At 43.0% G+C, this 17,717-nt stretch overlaps 1 protein-coding gene across 1 annotated transcript in view; it reads left to right on the top strand.

The window, feature by feature from the left end:
* Positions 1-7,175: 7,175 nt before the first annotated feature.
* The window catches only part of Ahcyl1 (adenosylhomocysteinase like 1), a 33,249-nt gene continuing 22,707 nt past the window's right edge, over positions 7,176-17,717 (top strand). Inside the window, exon 1 of the mRNA XM_021195339.2 lies at positions 7,176-7,669. Coding sequence (XP_021050998.1) covers positions 7,550-7,669 — 120 coding nt within the window. The 5' untranslated portion in view covers positions 7,176-7,549. The remainder of the gene's footprint in view (positions 7,670-17,717) is intronic.

Genomic DNA, 17,717 nt, shown 5'->3' with positions numbered 1-17,717 from the left:
AGCAGACAACCACTCTTTCCTCTGGCCCCAAGAAACCAGTCACACGGTGGGTGGGACCTTGCAGGTAGAAAAGACCCTGTTTGCTTGAGCTGTGGAAAATTGCAGCTTCTGCTTACCCTATTCCATCCAACCTCTAAGTCTTTCTAGTCAAGCAAGCCTTCCCATTAGCCCCACCACACATGTTCTGGAGTCTCCTCATCAGGGTAGCTAACTGATCTAGCCAACCATTCTCTATTCCCACCTCAGGACTACTTTCAGTCTTAGGGAAAGGTAACAGGCAGAGTGACTGTGGGAGGCACAGACAGTCTCTGACCCTGGCAAGACGGCACTCTCACCCTGCTAGCCTGCTCACTATGATCCCGGGAGAGGATATATTCTGGGTAGAAAATCAGAAGTTTCTAGAAAACTCACACGAGCTTCAAGGGTGGGCAAGCATCTCTGAATTCAAGAGTTAGACTGCTGTTCTCGTCCCACCTTTGAAATTGACCCAGACTCCTGAGAAATAGTTCTTAGCATGGAGCAGGAGAGACAAGAAATCTGACCTCTCTGAAAATATATTGGGGGACCCAGATTTTCTGACAAAGTTCTGATCTTAACTCCAAAGCCCCATGAGGACTATGGCTGGTTTGTTTTCTATGGGATCCCCAACACATCTTCTGTCCTAAGTCAAGAATTATTAGAGTGACTTACCAGGCAGAAGCTAAAGTCCAAGTGCAGTTTCACAATTTCTGCTATTATGGTAAACACCTCAAGACACACACACACACACACACACACACACACACAGAGAGAGAGAGAGAGAGAGAGAGAGAGAGAGAGAGAGAGAGAGAGAGAGAGGTGCAGAAAAAAATACACAAAGAAGCATAACAAACTATCAGAACTGTTCCACAACGTTTACAGACCTTGGCTTCCTTTCCAGCCTTAACTTTAAAAGGTGGCAGCTTCAGAAACTGAAGAAGTTCATCAGGATCTTTACTCCAATCCATCATTTAAAGATGTTTCCAGGGGCTACTGGACCGACTGTGCCCAGTCAAGACCCAACCTGAAGCAGAGAAGTGACAATTACCAATGGCTCAGGCAGTTTCAGTCTTCCCTATCAGAAAAGCACAATTCACTTGCAAACAAGTGCTCTGTCTGAGCCTAGAGACCAGTTCCAGCCTCAGGCTATTCTTATTCTTGTCATTCTGGAAGGCAAGGCACAGACAGAATTCCAAATTCTCAACAACAGCTCCTTTAAAACCTCCAATTACTTTTTCTGGGGACTTACATTTTAGTAACTTGTGCTTGAATAAATTACTTTTTGTAACTTTCTCCAAGCTCCCTTGTATTTGTTATGTGAGTGAATTAAGTCATCACAAGCCCTAGATGGAGAGCTATATCTTGTTTTGCCTGAGAAAAGAGATCCAGAAAGATCTAAGATCCCCATAGCCAAGTTGGGAGCATAGTCAAGATCTGAGCCCTCATCTCCACCCAACCACAACCCTGGTACACACACAGACACAGACACAGACACACACACACACACACACACACACACAGAGTCAGCCTGCAATCAAAAGTTCTCAAGTCCTCGGCACAGAATCTCAGATGCCCTAAGGCAAAGAGGTCCTTAATCCAGTGCCTTCAGATAAACTATCACTGTTGGCAGGAACAAGGCTCTCTGCCATTTACATTTTGTTCCATTTCTCTGTGCTGTGACCCAACTTGGTCTGTTTTGCTTGAAAGCCAATCACACCCACTCCTACTCCTCACTCCCAAATACGAAATCCAATTGCAGTGAGTTGGAAATGACTCCAAATGCCCAATAACAGAAACAAAACAAAACTGTTAAACTCTTAAGGTGAATGTTGAAATGTCTGAGCAACATAAACATGGTAAGAATGTAAAGCATCTCTGTGCAAGGAAACATGTTTTTGAAATACTGTAATTTGAACAGAGCAGAACCCACAATGGCAGGCACTTACCAAACACAGGTGTGCCAATGAGCATCTACAAATTAATAAGAAGCAGAATGAACTGAGAAGTATGGATGAAAGATTTTCTCTTTGTAAGTTTTCCCTATAATGTTCAAATAATAACTAGTAATAACAATTTCCTAACACATAGGCAAATGTGATTATCTTACTAAGCAGAGGGAGCTGTAAAGGAGGAAGAATGCTTGCTGGAGCTGCTGAAATGAAGAGCCATCGACTGGGTAAGGGGCTTTTCAGAGAGCACAATGTGAAACAGGAAGCAGGATTCTTATACGGCCCTGCCCCGGGTGATCTGGAGTGCTGCTCCAAGGGGACCCAACATATCAAAAAACATGTCAATGGTGCCGCTAAGAGCTGCGCAACAACCAGGGCAGAAAGGGGATAAGGGCTTTCCTCTTTCTAGTACTGCCCACAGCTCACGCCACTACAATTAAGGGGCCCTGTCTTAGGGTTTTACTGCTGTGAAGAGACTCCATGACCAAGGCTATTCTTATAAGAACAACATTTAATTGGGGCTGGCTTACAGGTTCAGAGGTTCAGTCCATTATAATGAAGGCAGGAAGCATGGCAGTGTCTAGGCAGGCATGGTGTACAAGCAGCTGAGAGTTCTACTGCATCCAGGGGAAGGCTGATTCTTCTGCAGTGGGTGGGGCTTCAAAGCTCACCCCTACATTGACACACTGCCTCCAACAAGGCCACACCTCCTAACAGTACCACTCCCTGTGTGCCAAGCATATTCAAACCACCACAGGCCCATAAAGTGAGGCTTGTTGACAAGAGGGGAAAGGTCTACAGAACAAGTATAGTATTTCTTGGGTAAGGTGCCAAGCTAGATGGGAGTACAGAGGCACAAACAAGGCTTCCCTAAGACTCAGGAACAGCACTCTCCACAAACACATTAAACTCAACATGTTTCAAGCTGACCGCATATCTCATCAGCCTCTCCATGAAGGTTGCTTTTCCTCCTTTGTTCTCCAAATTGGTGACTACTAGCACTACCCACCATGGTGCAACAGGCTGTATTGGATCTGCCTCTAGCTTCAGTCTTTACTGTGTGCTACTGTACCATCATTCCCTAAACACACTAAAATAGTGACAGTTCCCAGGACACACCAAGCTGTCTTGATTGTCTGCCTTTCCTAAGACTGTGGCTTCATCCTGGATTCTGTTCTCAACCTCAGCCAAGGTTTACTGTCAAGACAGCACATGTAGCATCTCTGTCTGTGAAGTCCCTTCTGTTCATCCGCTGAGACCTACAGAACCTGTACCCAGCTAGAAGCCAATGCCTCATCTTATTAGTCTCTCAAGCCACATCTAGCACTGTTTCAAGTGTATCTCAAGCATTCAGTGCAGTGATGGAACTTAACCCTAATAAACCTAGGGTTACTGAGAACTGTATCACTGGACAGGTTCAACACTGTGAACACCATACAGTATACCTTCGTGTATTCATAGGTCATATAACCTGGTATACAATGTATATACCCATTGCATCTGGCTATATGGCATATACTGCAGGTGGTTGTAGTACAATGGTAAATACCTTAAAAACTTAAACATATCAAAAGGTATGCTTATATAAGTACCACCACGAAACTGAGGAATGTGTAGTGCTAAAACTCTACAATAGCTTTGTCACAGGATTGTAGGAATATTTTGATACCATTAAAATCTTTGCTTTTAATTTTAGTTTCGGTTTTCTTTCTATTGTAATAAAGAACATGACCAAAAGGTAATTTGCGGAAGAAAGGATTTCAGCTTGCATGTCCTGGTCACAGCCCATTATAAAGCAACTCAAGGCAGAAGAACATATAAATCATTATAAAGCAACATAGGGGCGGGAACTTAAGCACAGGCAATGGAGTGCTGCTTCCTGGCTTGTTCCCCATTACTTGCTCACCATCAGTCAAGAAAATGCTCCCAACAGACATGTGATAGACAGTCTGATAGAGGCATTTGCTTAGTTGAGGTTCAGATAACTCCAGCTTGTATCAACTTGACATAAATCTAACCAGGAAAGTTTTGGTGGTGTTGTCTTTGTTGAGACAGGGTCTCACTATATAATCCCAGGCTAACCTCAGACTTACACTGCAGCTCAGACTGATCTTGAAGTCTTGGTGATCCTCCTGTCTCAGCCTCCTGACTATTTGGACAACAAGTGTATCCTCCCATATGTGACTCCATGATACTCCCATGGACCACTGGTGAATAGTATCTGGCATTGGCCAGATCATCATGCATTGTATGACTTTGTTTTATAAATAAAGAATACAATTAGTTTTGGGGTATATTTGACTAATCATAACAATCCCACGTGAGACACTACAATAGTATTACACTTTTAGTCATGTGATCTTCTGATTCACCTTTGTCCTTCTGCCACTCCTTTCTCGGGCAGGATTCTCTCTGATCTCCAGGCCTTTGGAAAACTTTCTATCACCACAGACAACAAGTATCATTATCCTTAGATCCCTCCTCTTCACAAACACTGGCCCAGGGATGGGTCTCTAGTCTGGGTGCCTTTGTGGTGTCCTGACGAATTAGCTTGCTTGCTGGTAGAGGTAGTGTTGGGTGAGGGAACAGGCATAAACAAGCCATTTCTTAGCCTTCAGAAGTGGCAGTTTCCAGTTGGACCATGTAAGACTGTCTTGGGATTGGGCATGAGGTAGGTAGCATGCCATGTTTCTCACAGATGGTATGCTGTCACATTCCCTTGCTGGGTAAACACTTTGATTTCCAGCATCTACTTGGGGAGCATGGTGGCCACCAGGGCCTTCTACAGTGGCTGGTTTTCAACAATGCCATGACCTTGGTCTGGATTTCTATTGCCTCTCTAGTATCACAGGGTTGCCCTTTCCACCTTTAGATTAAGCATCCTTGTCCATCTCCCCTAAGAGCAAACCATCAGCCTCCTGTCCAATGAGGCACACTGGTAAGCAGAGTCACTTGCTGGTCTCTATCTTGACCTAAGCCACTCAATAAAGTTGTATTCCCTCTAGGTCTGGTTCTGTGGACAATCCTGTCTCCTGAAGGAATATAAGAGATGTACTCTTCAACCTCCAGGAAACTCACAGCCTGGAGGCCAAAATGCCCAGAGAAAGTACAAAGCACATGAAGAAAAATTGTTTTAAAGAAGTCAAATCCAAAATATAGATGCACTAGTGCTTGTTAAAAATTATTTGTCTCAAGACACATATTTTCTTTTAATTCATGAGACTTAGAGTTTCTTAGCTGATTTCTAAAGACTCAGCTGAATTGAATCTATGGAGCTCCAATAATAGTGTGGACAAAATAAAAAAGATGAAAGCTCCCAAGTGGGCCAGTTATGGTTCCCAGGCCCCAGCTCTAAGGAGAGAGGGGCTGGCCTGGCCCTGTGTGGGTGAGCTTAGTTCTCTGGTTTCATCTCTCTGCCCTCTATGGCCATAGAATTCCCAAGGAGAGAAGTCTGACTGCTGGGAACAGTGAGCACAAGAGAGAATGCTAACATTTTAAGACAGCAATCCTTCTAGGTACTTCAACAGCCCTCTTCAAACATCCACAGGCTTCTCATAGGAAGAATTCAGTGGGTCCAGAAATAACTATTTCACACCTTCCCCAACCTTGAGCACAAATCAATATTGGGGTAGGGTTGGTGTCTTTTAAGACCATTTTTTTTCTTGATAAAGTTAAGTCTTTAAAACCTAGTAAGGTCAGGAATGGTGGCACAGGATAAGAGATCAAGGCCAACCTGGGTTACATAGTAAGACCCACTCACAACCCAGTGAGGTGCTGGATATATATATATAATAAAAATGAGCTTAGAGAGGGAAATTAGTGGAAAGGCTCTCAGGAAGACTTATTCTCAGCATAGTGGGGAAGAATCTGGCTTCTCAGAATCCACCCAAGAGAGAAGGGTGAAGCGAAAGAATGAAAAAGGAGCCACAGGAGACAGCTAGATGTGGAGTGTACTGGAGAGCTTTGAGGGAGATTGTGCTCATTGAGAAATCCCAATGGTGAGGTGGCTGAAATCTCTTTTCGGAACATTTCAGAAATGTAATTGAAGACTGTTTGCTATGTGATGTAACCTCTCCCCTCTGACCAGCAAACCTTCATTAAAAGTTCTGCTACATGTTATAGCCTCATTTTTGTGGTTTAGGAGTGAGAGTTGGAAAGAGAAAGGGGCTGATGTGACTACAAGAGCTAAAGAAACAGTTGTAAGACTGGAATAGTGAGCAACATTTCAGATGAGGCAGCAAACTAGAGCCAGAAAACCTAAGTGCCCTCAGTAATTCACAGAAATCCTGGGGACAACATTGTACTTTCCACAGGACATAGGAATTGGAGCCAATGTCATTTGAATGACTCTCAAAGGATAAGATACCTCAGTTGACCCCAGCTTACGAATAGGCTTTCCCTTCCCAAATGGATGGGTTCTTGGAAAACATAAATATGCCACATGCACCTCTATCTACCATCCCAGGGCCTTTATACGGGGGCTGTACACAGTAGCTGTGTGAGTCCAAACCGAACATTCTGCACTTGCACACTCACACTCGTGTGGAGCTGGCAGGGAGAGCCTACTGCCTAGAGAGAGCTTGGAGCAGGAGAACCCATTTGGCCGGGACTTTTTGTCAATCTGCCCTGTTCTCTGCCCTCTGACCCACCCATCAACCTTATCTTAATGACCTCGTCTCATCAGCACTGCAGCCTGAAGGTCTTGTAAACAGACAAGGCCCAGGAAGAGATGGTGATGGAGGTCATAAAGGGTTGTGTAGAAACCAGACTGCTCTCAGCTTGTTCTGCCCCCTGTGAAGTAAAAAAGCAAACACTGTCCCCTGGAAATGGGCTTCTGGTCCAAAGGGCCCAGGGTATGGGCCGTGAGTAGGCTGTCTCTAACACTGAATTTTCCCAAAAAGGGCCGTAAAATGTGTCCGGTGGGACTCTGGTTTATGCTCCCAAGCATTGCTCTTGATAACGCCATCTTCCCGATCCCCGAAGCTCTGCCACCTCCCCATCCTGAGGTCTCCTGGGGAATTGGTAGTCCAAAGACCCTTACCTTATTCTTGTAGGCATCTTTAGAGGCGCCACACACGGCTCAACAGGGCTGATGGCACCACCTGGCGGCAGACGAGGTACAACTACTCACCCTGGGACGCTCATCACCCGGGAGCAGGAAAGGAGGAGCGGTTCCTGCGGCCCGGCCCAGCGTGGTGACGTCAGCAGAGCGCGCCATTTCTCCCCGCCTCTTTCCCCCCCCCACGCTCCTTGGGGCTGCCAGTACTTGACGTGGCGTCTCCGCCCTCTACCCTTACTTTGCGTGCGTGCTTGCGTGTGGCGGAGGTGGCTGCGCGGGCAGGTCGGAGCTGCGTGCTGTTGCTTCTGGTTCTTCTGTGGCCGCCGTCGCTGTCCGGCAGGCTCGGGTCGCGGGGCCGACGAGGCGCGCGGGTCCCAGCCCTTCGGAAGCCCAAGCAGCTCGGCGCGGGGCCTGGCGGGAAGGCGGGCGAGCGCGTGGCCGAGGGCGCCGCGCGGACGGGCGGGCGCCCGTGAGGGAAAGAGGCGGGGGCGGCGGGTTAGCCGCGGGCCGGGCCGGCCGGGGGATGTCGATGCCTGACGCGATGCCGCTGCCCGGTGTCGGGGAGGAGCTGAAACAGGCCAAGGAGATCGAGGACGCCGAGAAGTACTCCTTCATGGCCACGGTCACCAAGGCTCCCAAGAAGGTGCGGGGCTCTGGGTGGCGGCGAGGGCCCTCGCGGAAGGGGCGCGAGCAAGCCCCGGGCCCGGACCCGGGTAGTTCGGGACTTCGGGCTAGGGTTTGGGGTGCTCGGGACCACTGACACGATGTAGTGGGTGGCCGGTGAGCGGCGATGGGCCTAGCTGGAGCCAGAGAGGCCGCTCTGACCTCGCTTTTCTTTGTCCCTCGGCCGGAGTCCTCCTGGATCTTCCTGAAGCCCGACAGGGCCAGGCCTTAAATTCGCGACTGACTTTTCCTGGATGGAAAAGGCCTTGAAGAGGAGATTGGGAGGGGGTGAGCGACTCAGCTGACCCCTGGGACCTGTCCAGGGGATGAGGTTGTGCAGGAAATTTCCCCACAGGTGAGTGGGGGAAATCAGGCAGCGCGTTTTCAAGGCATCTCTTGGGGGAGAATTGGCCGTTTGACCAACAACTGCGTGATCGCGTAGAGGCAAGAGGAAAGAACTGTGTGAATTGGTTGATGCAGCTGACGGGTTCTAAAAGCAACAAGAGATGGAAAGGCAAAATGGTAATCGCCTTGCAGTCTTCCACCTGCTAGGAAGTATGTGAGAAAGGAAAATTTAGAGGTTGGCGACAGTAGACACTGTCACGGATGCAGGTTGATCCCAGTCATGTGACTAGATCACTTAGACATCCCTCCAGAAAGAAGCTTGGGTGGGTTGGAGAGGTGGGTGGGAAGAAATGATTGCTCATTCTTTACTGCACTTACAAGTTCAGCCTATTGTGCTGGGGGTTGAGCTCAAAGGACATCCTTCTATTGCTCTTGGAAAAGGTGATCTGTGGAGTGCTGAGTGTAACTAACTCGCAGTGCTTTCTGTCGAACCTTTTCTGACCTTCCTCTAACCTGGTTCCCAATTAGCAGTAGACCAAAAAACCTTTGCAAGGACGTGACCTTTCTGAAATCGTTCCCTCTTGTATAAAGTCATTTCAAAAATCAATCCTGCCTACAGTATTTGTAGGGTTCAAGGATGGTATAAATTCAGCAGAGCAAGGTTTGCAAAGCTAGTTAATCCCCAAGGTTCCTGTACCGGAACTAGTTAAGCTGCTCTCAGTGCCTGAGAGGGCTTTATTTATTTTCCTTCAGGAAACTAATTGACTGGTCTCTGAAAAAAAGAAAAAAAAAACGTTATCGCTGTGTGCTTTAGCTCTGTTTTCTCACAAAATTGAGATTGTCACCAATAACACCTTTAAAAGGTTTATAGAAGGTCCCTCCATCCTAAGGGATTCAGTTGACCTCATTTTTAGTGCTCTCATTCCCCAACTGCTTTGTTGGAGGAGTGACCTTTTGCAATCTGCACTATTTGAATACAAAGTTAGAGTTCTTACAAGCAAAGTGCTTATGTGCAGTACCTCAGATGAGTTAAGGGGAGAGTTGGAAACCCGATAGACTAACCCCCCTGACTCTTATCTCTTGTCATAAGCCTGCTTTCTTTTGTGTAGGTACTTCAAAGTATTAGTGTTCCTTTTTTTTCTTTCAGTGTAACTATATTCTTGCAAATCAATATTGATAAGCCAAAATCTGTATTATACATTGTAAACTAGAGGCCAGGACTCTTGTTTACCATTGTATCTATGGAGCCTAGCTCTGTCCCTTGCATTTAGTACTCAATTGTTAATTGCCGATCTGGCTAACCAGTAACTGAGGTGCTGAATGCCAACAGCAGTAAATATCCCTCTCTTTTTCTCTGTCTGAGAGGAATATCACAAGTGAGTATTATTGTGAAGCCAAGTGCTAATGACTTCAGAGACTCATACTCCATTCGCTAAAATAAGAAAGTCTCTGCCAGGCGTGTGGGAAGACCCTGTTGTAAATTTCCATTTACTAGTGTATGTGTCCTCATGTTATTAATCTTGTTCTTTGAGCTTTACTGTGTGGTATGTACGTTGTACTTGTATTAAAATGCATTATGATGACTAATTGCCTTCCCTTAATGATGGTGATAAGAAGCATTTATTTTGTTAATGAACCAGTTAAGGACTAGTCAAAGTCATGTAGTAAATTCTGGGTACTCGGGTTTTGGTTTTTTTATTCCCTCTCAGAATTTCAGTTCTTCGACATGACTTAGGTCACTGTTGAACCTCTTCCATGTGGTGATAATGTGATAAAGTATGGAAAAGGTGAAGGTGCAGGTGGAATGGTACTGAATAGTGTGAGGGAAAGGTCTCTTTAAATGATGTAGTCCGTCATACAAAAGGATCCCAGCTTGACTGTAAACCAGGTAATCTTTGGATCATTCCCACTCCTGAGCTCCCGCTGGAATTGAGGACATTCCTGGGGCCATAAGTGACTTTAATGCTTCTCAATCAGGCCAGCTTCTAGTATGCTTGTCTTGCCAGTTTTTAATTATTGTTTGCTTTCTTTGAGTACAGTATATTATATGCCCATTCAAGCAAAAGTATATCTTATTCTCTAACTATAATGATAACCAGTTTTACATTGGATGTCTACTCCAGTACTATGGATATTACAGGGCTTGTTGGTTTGATTTAAGACTTGAATATTTGACAGTCAAAAAAACCAACTATTAATTGGTATCCCCCTAAGTGAATAACTCTTGTGCCTCAGTTTCTGTATTTGCCTAATAAATGTCTGTTGTTTGGAACAGGTGATGCTAGAGATATTTGTAAGTTAAGATAGCAACAGTAATTTTTTAAAGTATATTTTACTCCCTCCTTAAAATATTCTACTATATTAATTTATGGAGGGAGGACATGTGTGCACGGAGGAGTCAGGATAATTTACATGAGTAATCTCTCCTTCTGTCTTGTGGGCCCAGGGCATCAAACTCAGATTGTCAGGCTTGGCAGCAAATGTCTTTACCTGCTACTGAGCATCCTGCTGGCCCTGTCCCATCCTTTCAGTGAGCATTTGTTGTGACTTGTAGAGAGTCATAAATGCCAAATACTGGGAAGATAAAACTTAAGAAATAATGGGAAAGTATTGTTAATTTTGAAGGCTAAGATAATTAGTGATACAGATTATCATAAGCAACTCCATAGACCATCCTAACATCCAGAAGAACATGAGAAGAACCATAGTCTTGTCGCTTAGTAGACATGAGAAATAATAGAAGACATTTTTTCCTGACCCAGAATTATAAAGGTAGTTTTCATGGGACCACATTGATTGCTGTGGTATAACCTCTCTCCTGCGCCCCCTGCCCCCCCCCCGTTTTTTTTTTTTTCTGAGACAGGGTTTCTCTGTGTAGCCCTGGCTGTCCTGGAACTCACTCTGTAGACCAGGCTGGTCTCAAACTCAGAAATCTGCCTGCCTCTGCCCCCCAAGTGCTGGGATCAAAGATGTGCACTACCACTGCCTGGCTGTGGTATAACTTACATGATAAAGCTTATTCACAACTTATAAGTGGTTTCAGGTAGGATGGTCAGGAAAGCTTGAAGCGAGGACTCTTTTAGTAGTAAGAAGTGTATATTGTACCACAACTGAAGGAGAACCCTGTTTAATGTTGGCAGCTATTCAAGACAAATCCAATACATTCTGTCTTTGGAACTTCAGAAATTGACATTGTGTCAGATTGTTGGTTTTCCATAAATAAACCCCAATCTCTAATTTATTGATGAAAACTCCTTTGATGGACATGTTTCTCTAAATAACCCTCAGAATATTCCCCTTTCTGTGAATTTCTGACCTCTGAGGAGGAAGGACTCAGGATCCTGCTGAGTAGCATGTTAAACGTTTAGCCTAGGTTCTGTGTAGTTCTTTTACTGCTTAGTTGCCATTTAATCAAATTGTTAATGTTATCTTGAAGATGTAGAAGCTTATTTTGAATTTTTAAAATGTAAACCCTCATCAGTGTTTCTAAGTCTAGAAGAGGTGACTACAGAGTATATGTAGAAGGCAGAGAATTAGAATCAGTCTCACGTTGGCCTGTGCCTTTGGTAGTTGCTGCATTAGAGACTGTGCATAATGGTTCTTAATCTTTTGAGTCTTAATCTTTGAAGAATTTCATGAAATCACAGATTCTGTCCTTAGGAAAAATCAGAAGAGCACCAAAATACATATTTACTTCTAGAGGGTTTGATAGGGCTGCCTGGAACTCACTCAGAGATCCTAACCCTTGCTGTAAGTAGGCTTCTAAGCATAGTATCTCTTTTGTTTATAGAGCTAGATTCTGCTTTAAAAGAAAATGTTTCTAGCTTGCACTTTGTCTCTGAGGTTTGGGATAAAGCTGGGGGGGGGCTGGTGGTGTTGTTACCCTCCTCTTTGGGGCTCGTTATTGAGTTGAGGGTATAACTCAGAAACTTATACACAGAAACCAGACTTTGAGCAACTGTGGGTACTTTCTCAGCTCTACTTCTCTCCATAGGAAGCTGTACTTCTTAAACTATTCTCAATACTGAGCTGATAAAGTATGGATTTTTATCATTTGATTTCTCTAGATAGAGCTTATTGAAGTCAAGGACTGTTTCAGACATGTAAGGTTTGACACACAGTACTATTGATGAATGCTTATTGAATCAAATACTGTGAAGTGATTGTCCCCAGGAGAAAGTAAGTTCCACTCATGTAGTGACTGACTTGTTTTCCTTTTTTATTGCCAGAGCTGTTTTTAGGAACTTAAGCCTCCCTTATGGATGAATAAGGCAGTAGCTAGGGACTGCAGGAGAGCACATATGGAGAGTTTCCACTCATTGAGTAGCTCTCTTTCTAATGCAGGAAATGGAAGGGAAGGGAAGAGAAAGAATACATACTACATGGCCCTCTCATTAGCTTAGTAGTATGGAGACATAAAGCAGTCAGCTTAGAGCTATTGTTACTGTAATGAGGGATGCAGTTTGAAATTCTCACCATTGGAGCATACATTTTAAGCACTGCTCAATGTTGAAACTGGTATCTTGGATTTAAGAAACTTTGTCTCCAGGTTGTTGCAAGTTTGAGGAATAATGAAAAGTTGGACAGCAGGGTTTGGAGTTTATGTTAGGGCTCTGACAGTATTAACAGCCTGTTAGCAATGCTGAGCAATTTCCCATCTTTCATGCTGTGTAATGCTGGGTGTCCATTCAGTGGAACCAAAAGCTGAACTTGACATCCAACAGTCTGATGTACACTTGTCCTTGAAACACACCTTTAGAATTAGTCTTCTGGGAATGAGCCAGTGCTGCCCTAACCATGAGCTCCTGGTTCTAGTTGGCACTAAATTTTGTGATGTTTACGTAAAATGTGTGACTTTGGCAAGATTGGGGGAAAGGGAGACTTTCAAAATTCCCTGTTTCGGAAAGTGAAATAAATGCTTTATAGAGATGGTGGATACATGCAGTTACTCTGGTAACAGATTCAGTTTCCTGTTCCTATCCAGGTGGTCCCAACTTCTAATTCAGTACTTGAGTTTTTAGTGCCAGCATCAGTACCAGACTTCTTAGCAAGCAAGACAGGAAGATTCCCAATGTTGGCTTGTTATGAAGAGAGTGACCCAGCTGGCTTGTTGTGCTGGACTTGATGAATTGTGAATTTTAATTACACTGATCAATACAGTGGCCTTGGTAACAGCCTTGTAGCTGCTGTAGAATCTGTTTGCTTCAGGGTTATAACAGAAAGAGACTAAGTTGATCGGGGACATCATGTTCTCACTGTAATAAGCTGTAGGCTAAGTCTAAGGAAAAACAAATCCTGGAGGGGCTGACCTCACTACACCCCTTCTCCAGTATTTCCCAGGAGGAAGCATTACTCCGGAGGTGGTTTCTGTTCTTATTTGCCAGCTGGGAGTAAGTCAAGGTTGACAAAGACTTGGTTCTTAGCGTAAGTGGGGTAAAGGATGCTTCCAGGTTCTAAAGGGCACATGAAAAGCACTTGTATTGAGAAGTCCCCTGTCTGCTGGTTTGTAATTGGGAATGGGTGATTGATGAAACTAATCTTAGCCCTTGCATTCAGGAATTAGAACCTTTCCTATTTGGGGAATATGGGATTCATAATTATGCACATTCTTTTCTGATTCCATAGAGAGGGGATTAGCTGAAAGCTGGGCATGACTGGAATGAGAGCATATTGCCAGTTTTTGCTAAATTTGAACTAAACCATGTTTAAAAATAAATAAACAAAAAACATTCTGTCTTGTTTAGATAGACTCTCATGTTCTCCTAACCCTTTATGGATCCATCACATGCATGGTCTGTACTAACAAATATAGTTGGTATTAAAAGTAGCTTCTCCACTTCCTTTCCCTTGTTTTAATTCTGAGCAAAGCTTATTTAACCCATTATTTCCTGCATTTTTTGAGGTGCTTTGTCAAAAGTATGGCAAACTCAATGTAATTGTTTGCTTTTTCAGGTCCTCCTTAGATTGCTTGTTAAATAAGTACCTTTCGTGAGTTTGGAGTTTGAAAGATACTTGTCACAAAGGGAGTTTTTTCAGACTATTTATTATTTGGGCTCTAAATTAGACATACTTAATTCACAGTAGAAGAGGACCTGAAGGTAGGGCAGCTAGTGGAGAATGGGTTGGCATTTTGAATGTCCAAGGTGCTGGAAATTATTTTGAAATTAGATATTGGGATAGGAGTGTAGCTACTATCTATGTAAGTCACCTATTTCCCAAGGAAGAAATCTTCCACCCCTTGTGAAAGATCAGAGAAATTATCTACTACTACTACTACTACTACTACTACTACTCAGATATTCAGAGTAAGCCTGGAGCAGAAGGCGTGGAGCCTATTAAGTCAAGTTTGAGAAATTCCTGTTATAGGACCTTTGCTAGACACAATTACAGATGATGTGTCCAATAAAGCTTAGATTCCCATGAGATTATTTAGGTCATTTAAATTACTACAGGCTCCCTTACCCATTGGAGCACTCTTAGAGTTCATAATGGGAGTGGGAGGGGAGGGGGGAGGGGGGGGGGGGGGGGGAGAGAGAGAGAGAGAGAGAGAGAGAGAGAGAGAGAGAGAACACGCAGTAAATAAAACAATGTAAATCAAAGGGAAATTTGTTATCCTGAAGCCTGTCATTGGACCTAGGCTAATGATTGCTTATCTAGAATTAAGGATATGTTAGGGTCAAAGAAAGCCCTGAGCTGTGTTCTTTGGACTTTATCTCTTAAATAGTCTTTATCAAAATAGGAAGGCCATTTATGTAAGAGTACTGGAGGGTATCTATAGAACAAATAGGGAACACCAGGCCTCTCTAGGCCAGTTTCATTTCTTGAGTCTAAATTCTTTTTTAAATGCTAAGTATAATTCTAACACATTGTATGTACCCTTACCTCTAGTTTCTGGATGGTCAAGTCAGAATATGAGAGCTTAAACTTGTTAGTTTATATTATAAACTCTTAGACTGAAAATAATAGTATTTTAAAGATTTTGAGAATCATTTTGGTAAAATTCTAACTTCAGAAGAAAAGCACAGTTTGGTATGTTTAATTATTGAAGAGTTACAGATTCAACTAAAGAATAGATCAGAAGCAAGTGCTAAGGAGGAAAAGACAGAACTTAGAAAGTTGATGAAGCCGATGAGCCATGTTACCAGCTGAAGCCAGTGTTAATGTGGCTCTGGTGTTTGATGTGAAAGAATGGCCAGGCCTCCCTCAGGATGAGTGCTGCAGGAGCAAGGGTGGACTCCTTCGGAGTTCTGAAAAAGAACTCAGTAGGTAGATGGTCCAGTTGAGGCTGGATCCTAATCTGACCTTAGGATCACCACAGCCCAAATGTTCCTTTACTTGAAGGAAGTTTTTAGAGGACTATTATTTAAGGTTTTGGGAACTTTCCATGCCCATACTGAAAGATTGCCAAATAAGGAGTATTATAAGAATGTTCCAAGCTAAGTTTGTATAGAGACTCAGGTCCCATTAACAGAACCTCATCTCTCCCCAGAAAAGTCAGGAGACTACCTGGTTCCAGTTCTAACTGCTATCTTGTGGGAAAACAGGAAGCCTGCTGTTAGCATAAGGATATTTCATGGTTTGCTTAGTGATGCATTAAAACTGAGGGGATATAGTCATGTACCAGTTATCTTTACTTACTGACTGGAGTGGTGGCTCAGCAGTTATGCGCATTCATTCCCTGCTTTTCCAGAGGACTGGAGTCTCCTTTCTATTGCCTGAGTCAGGCAGCTCACAAATGCCCGGAACTCCAGCTCCAGGGGATCCAAGGCCCACATCTGTTCATACTCTGAAAAATAAAATAAGCATAAATATTTTTAAATGACCAAAGGAACTTTAAACCTCACTTCCTGGGGCTTTTAAAATCTATTTTACAGTTTTATTCAACCTGTAACCTAATACTCCAGTTTTTATTTTTCTTCATTAATTTTTTTCAGCTTTTTAAAGATATAATGGGCAAAAAATTAAATGTACTCAAAGGGTGCAATGTTATACTGTGTTATTTGTACACAGTCAAGAAATGACTATGAACAAGCCAGTTAACATAACCATTTCCTCAGTTACCTTTTGTGAAAAGTTCAGCACAGTGCTAGCCATTTCGTTGCTGAAAGCAGCTCCTCAGAAAGTACTCCCCCTAGAGGTTCAATTTTCACCCTGTGGGTCACCCAAGACCTCTCTGCATAGCAGATATTTACATTAAGATTCATAATAGTAGCAAAATTACAGTTATAATGTAGCAATAAAAATAATTTTATGGTTGGAGGTCACCATAACATGAGGAAATTTATTAAAGTGTCTTGAGTGGACTGACCTTGAAACAGTAGGGGACTGCTTTCCCCACCTAGTTCCAAAAGGAGAAATGCTACTAAGCTTGTGGCTTGTTTGGGATTTTTGTTTACTTTTTGTTCTTTTACATTTCAGTATCAAAGTTGCCTTAAGCAAATCATGTAACCCCAGCTGCTACCCCATCCTATTTCTGTATGCAGCCCTTAGATAATGCTAGTTTTTGAAAATAACAAATTGTTTTGTAAACCATAAGCTATTAATTTGAGACAGACAATATAAGTATAAAAGTCAAGGAAATCTGGGTATTTAGAATATTATTGCTTATTAAATTTTATTTCTTTGTATGTATGTGGGTGGGTGTGCATGTAGTAGTCAGAGGATAGCTTGCAGGAGTTGGTTCTCTCTATCATATTTGTCCCAGGATTGAATTTTGCTCTGTCAGATTTGGTAGCATTCACCATTTCCCACTGAGCCATTTTACCAGCCTGATATTAATGATTTTATTGTTTAATATGCTAGTACATGTTGCTTTTAAACTTCTTTTCTCATCAACTTTAAATAAAAATTCTAATGTAGTACTCTCTATGTTGTGAGATTTGTTCTTTGTGTATCAGGAGTTTTTAAAAATTGAAAATTGTTTAAATTACAGATATCCTGGTAGTGTTACATGTTGAGAAAATAGCTCTTCTAAAACAAAATTTAATGTCTATTTTGGTTTGCTGTGCAATATTAGCAAGAAAACTTGATTTTTGTGCTCCTGCACACACCACTGGCTAGAAAACAATAGAAGGCAGGGCTCAGGAAAACCCAAACTTGCATATGTTGGTCCCTACGGTAGATGGGTGGCATATTACACTCCTGGAGTGATAGGTAACTTTTGTTTTAAAACAACTCCAGAGAAGCCACAACTGACAGTCCTTTCAGGCTTTCTTGCTTCTTATAAGCCGCATAAAATAGTAGCTTCATAGTAACTTTTTTATGTAAATTTGAAGTATGAAAACTGAAATCAGCTGAAGCTGATCAGTAGGGGTTTTACTTTATACTTTCAAATTGAAAACATGTAACCCAGTTATAGGATACATTGTGAAAGGTCCCATTGGCTCCTTTAGAAATAATTGCGGTTGCTACATAGTTAATAGTTAATATGGGCTCCTGGAAGTCAGGTTTATTTTGTTATGTTTTGACAGCTTGAGCCTATAAGCTTATGGGAAGCAGCTAATGGACAACAACTTAAAAAAAAAAAAGTGATGTAGGTCCTGTCTGGTTAGCCCAGGGCTCAAAACACCAGTTCTCATCTACTTTACAGCCACACATCAGTAGCTGCTTATAGTTCTGCCACCTAAACACTAGTTGGCAGACTATTTATTTCTTCATCTCCAGTTAGACATAGTCTATCTAGC

This window comes from Mus pahari, chromosome 4 (assembly GCF_900095145.1).
Source record: "Mus pahari chromosome 4, PAHARI_EIJ_v1.1, whole genome shotgun sequence".
Taxonomy (NCBI): Eukaryota; Metazoa; Chordata; class Mammalia; order Rodentia; family Muridae; genus Mus; species Mus pahari.
Note: the sequence above shows the minus strand (reverse complement) of the source record. Positions and strands in the feature narration are given on the sequence as shown.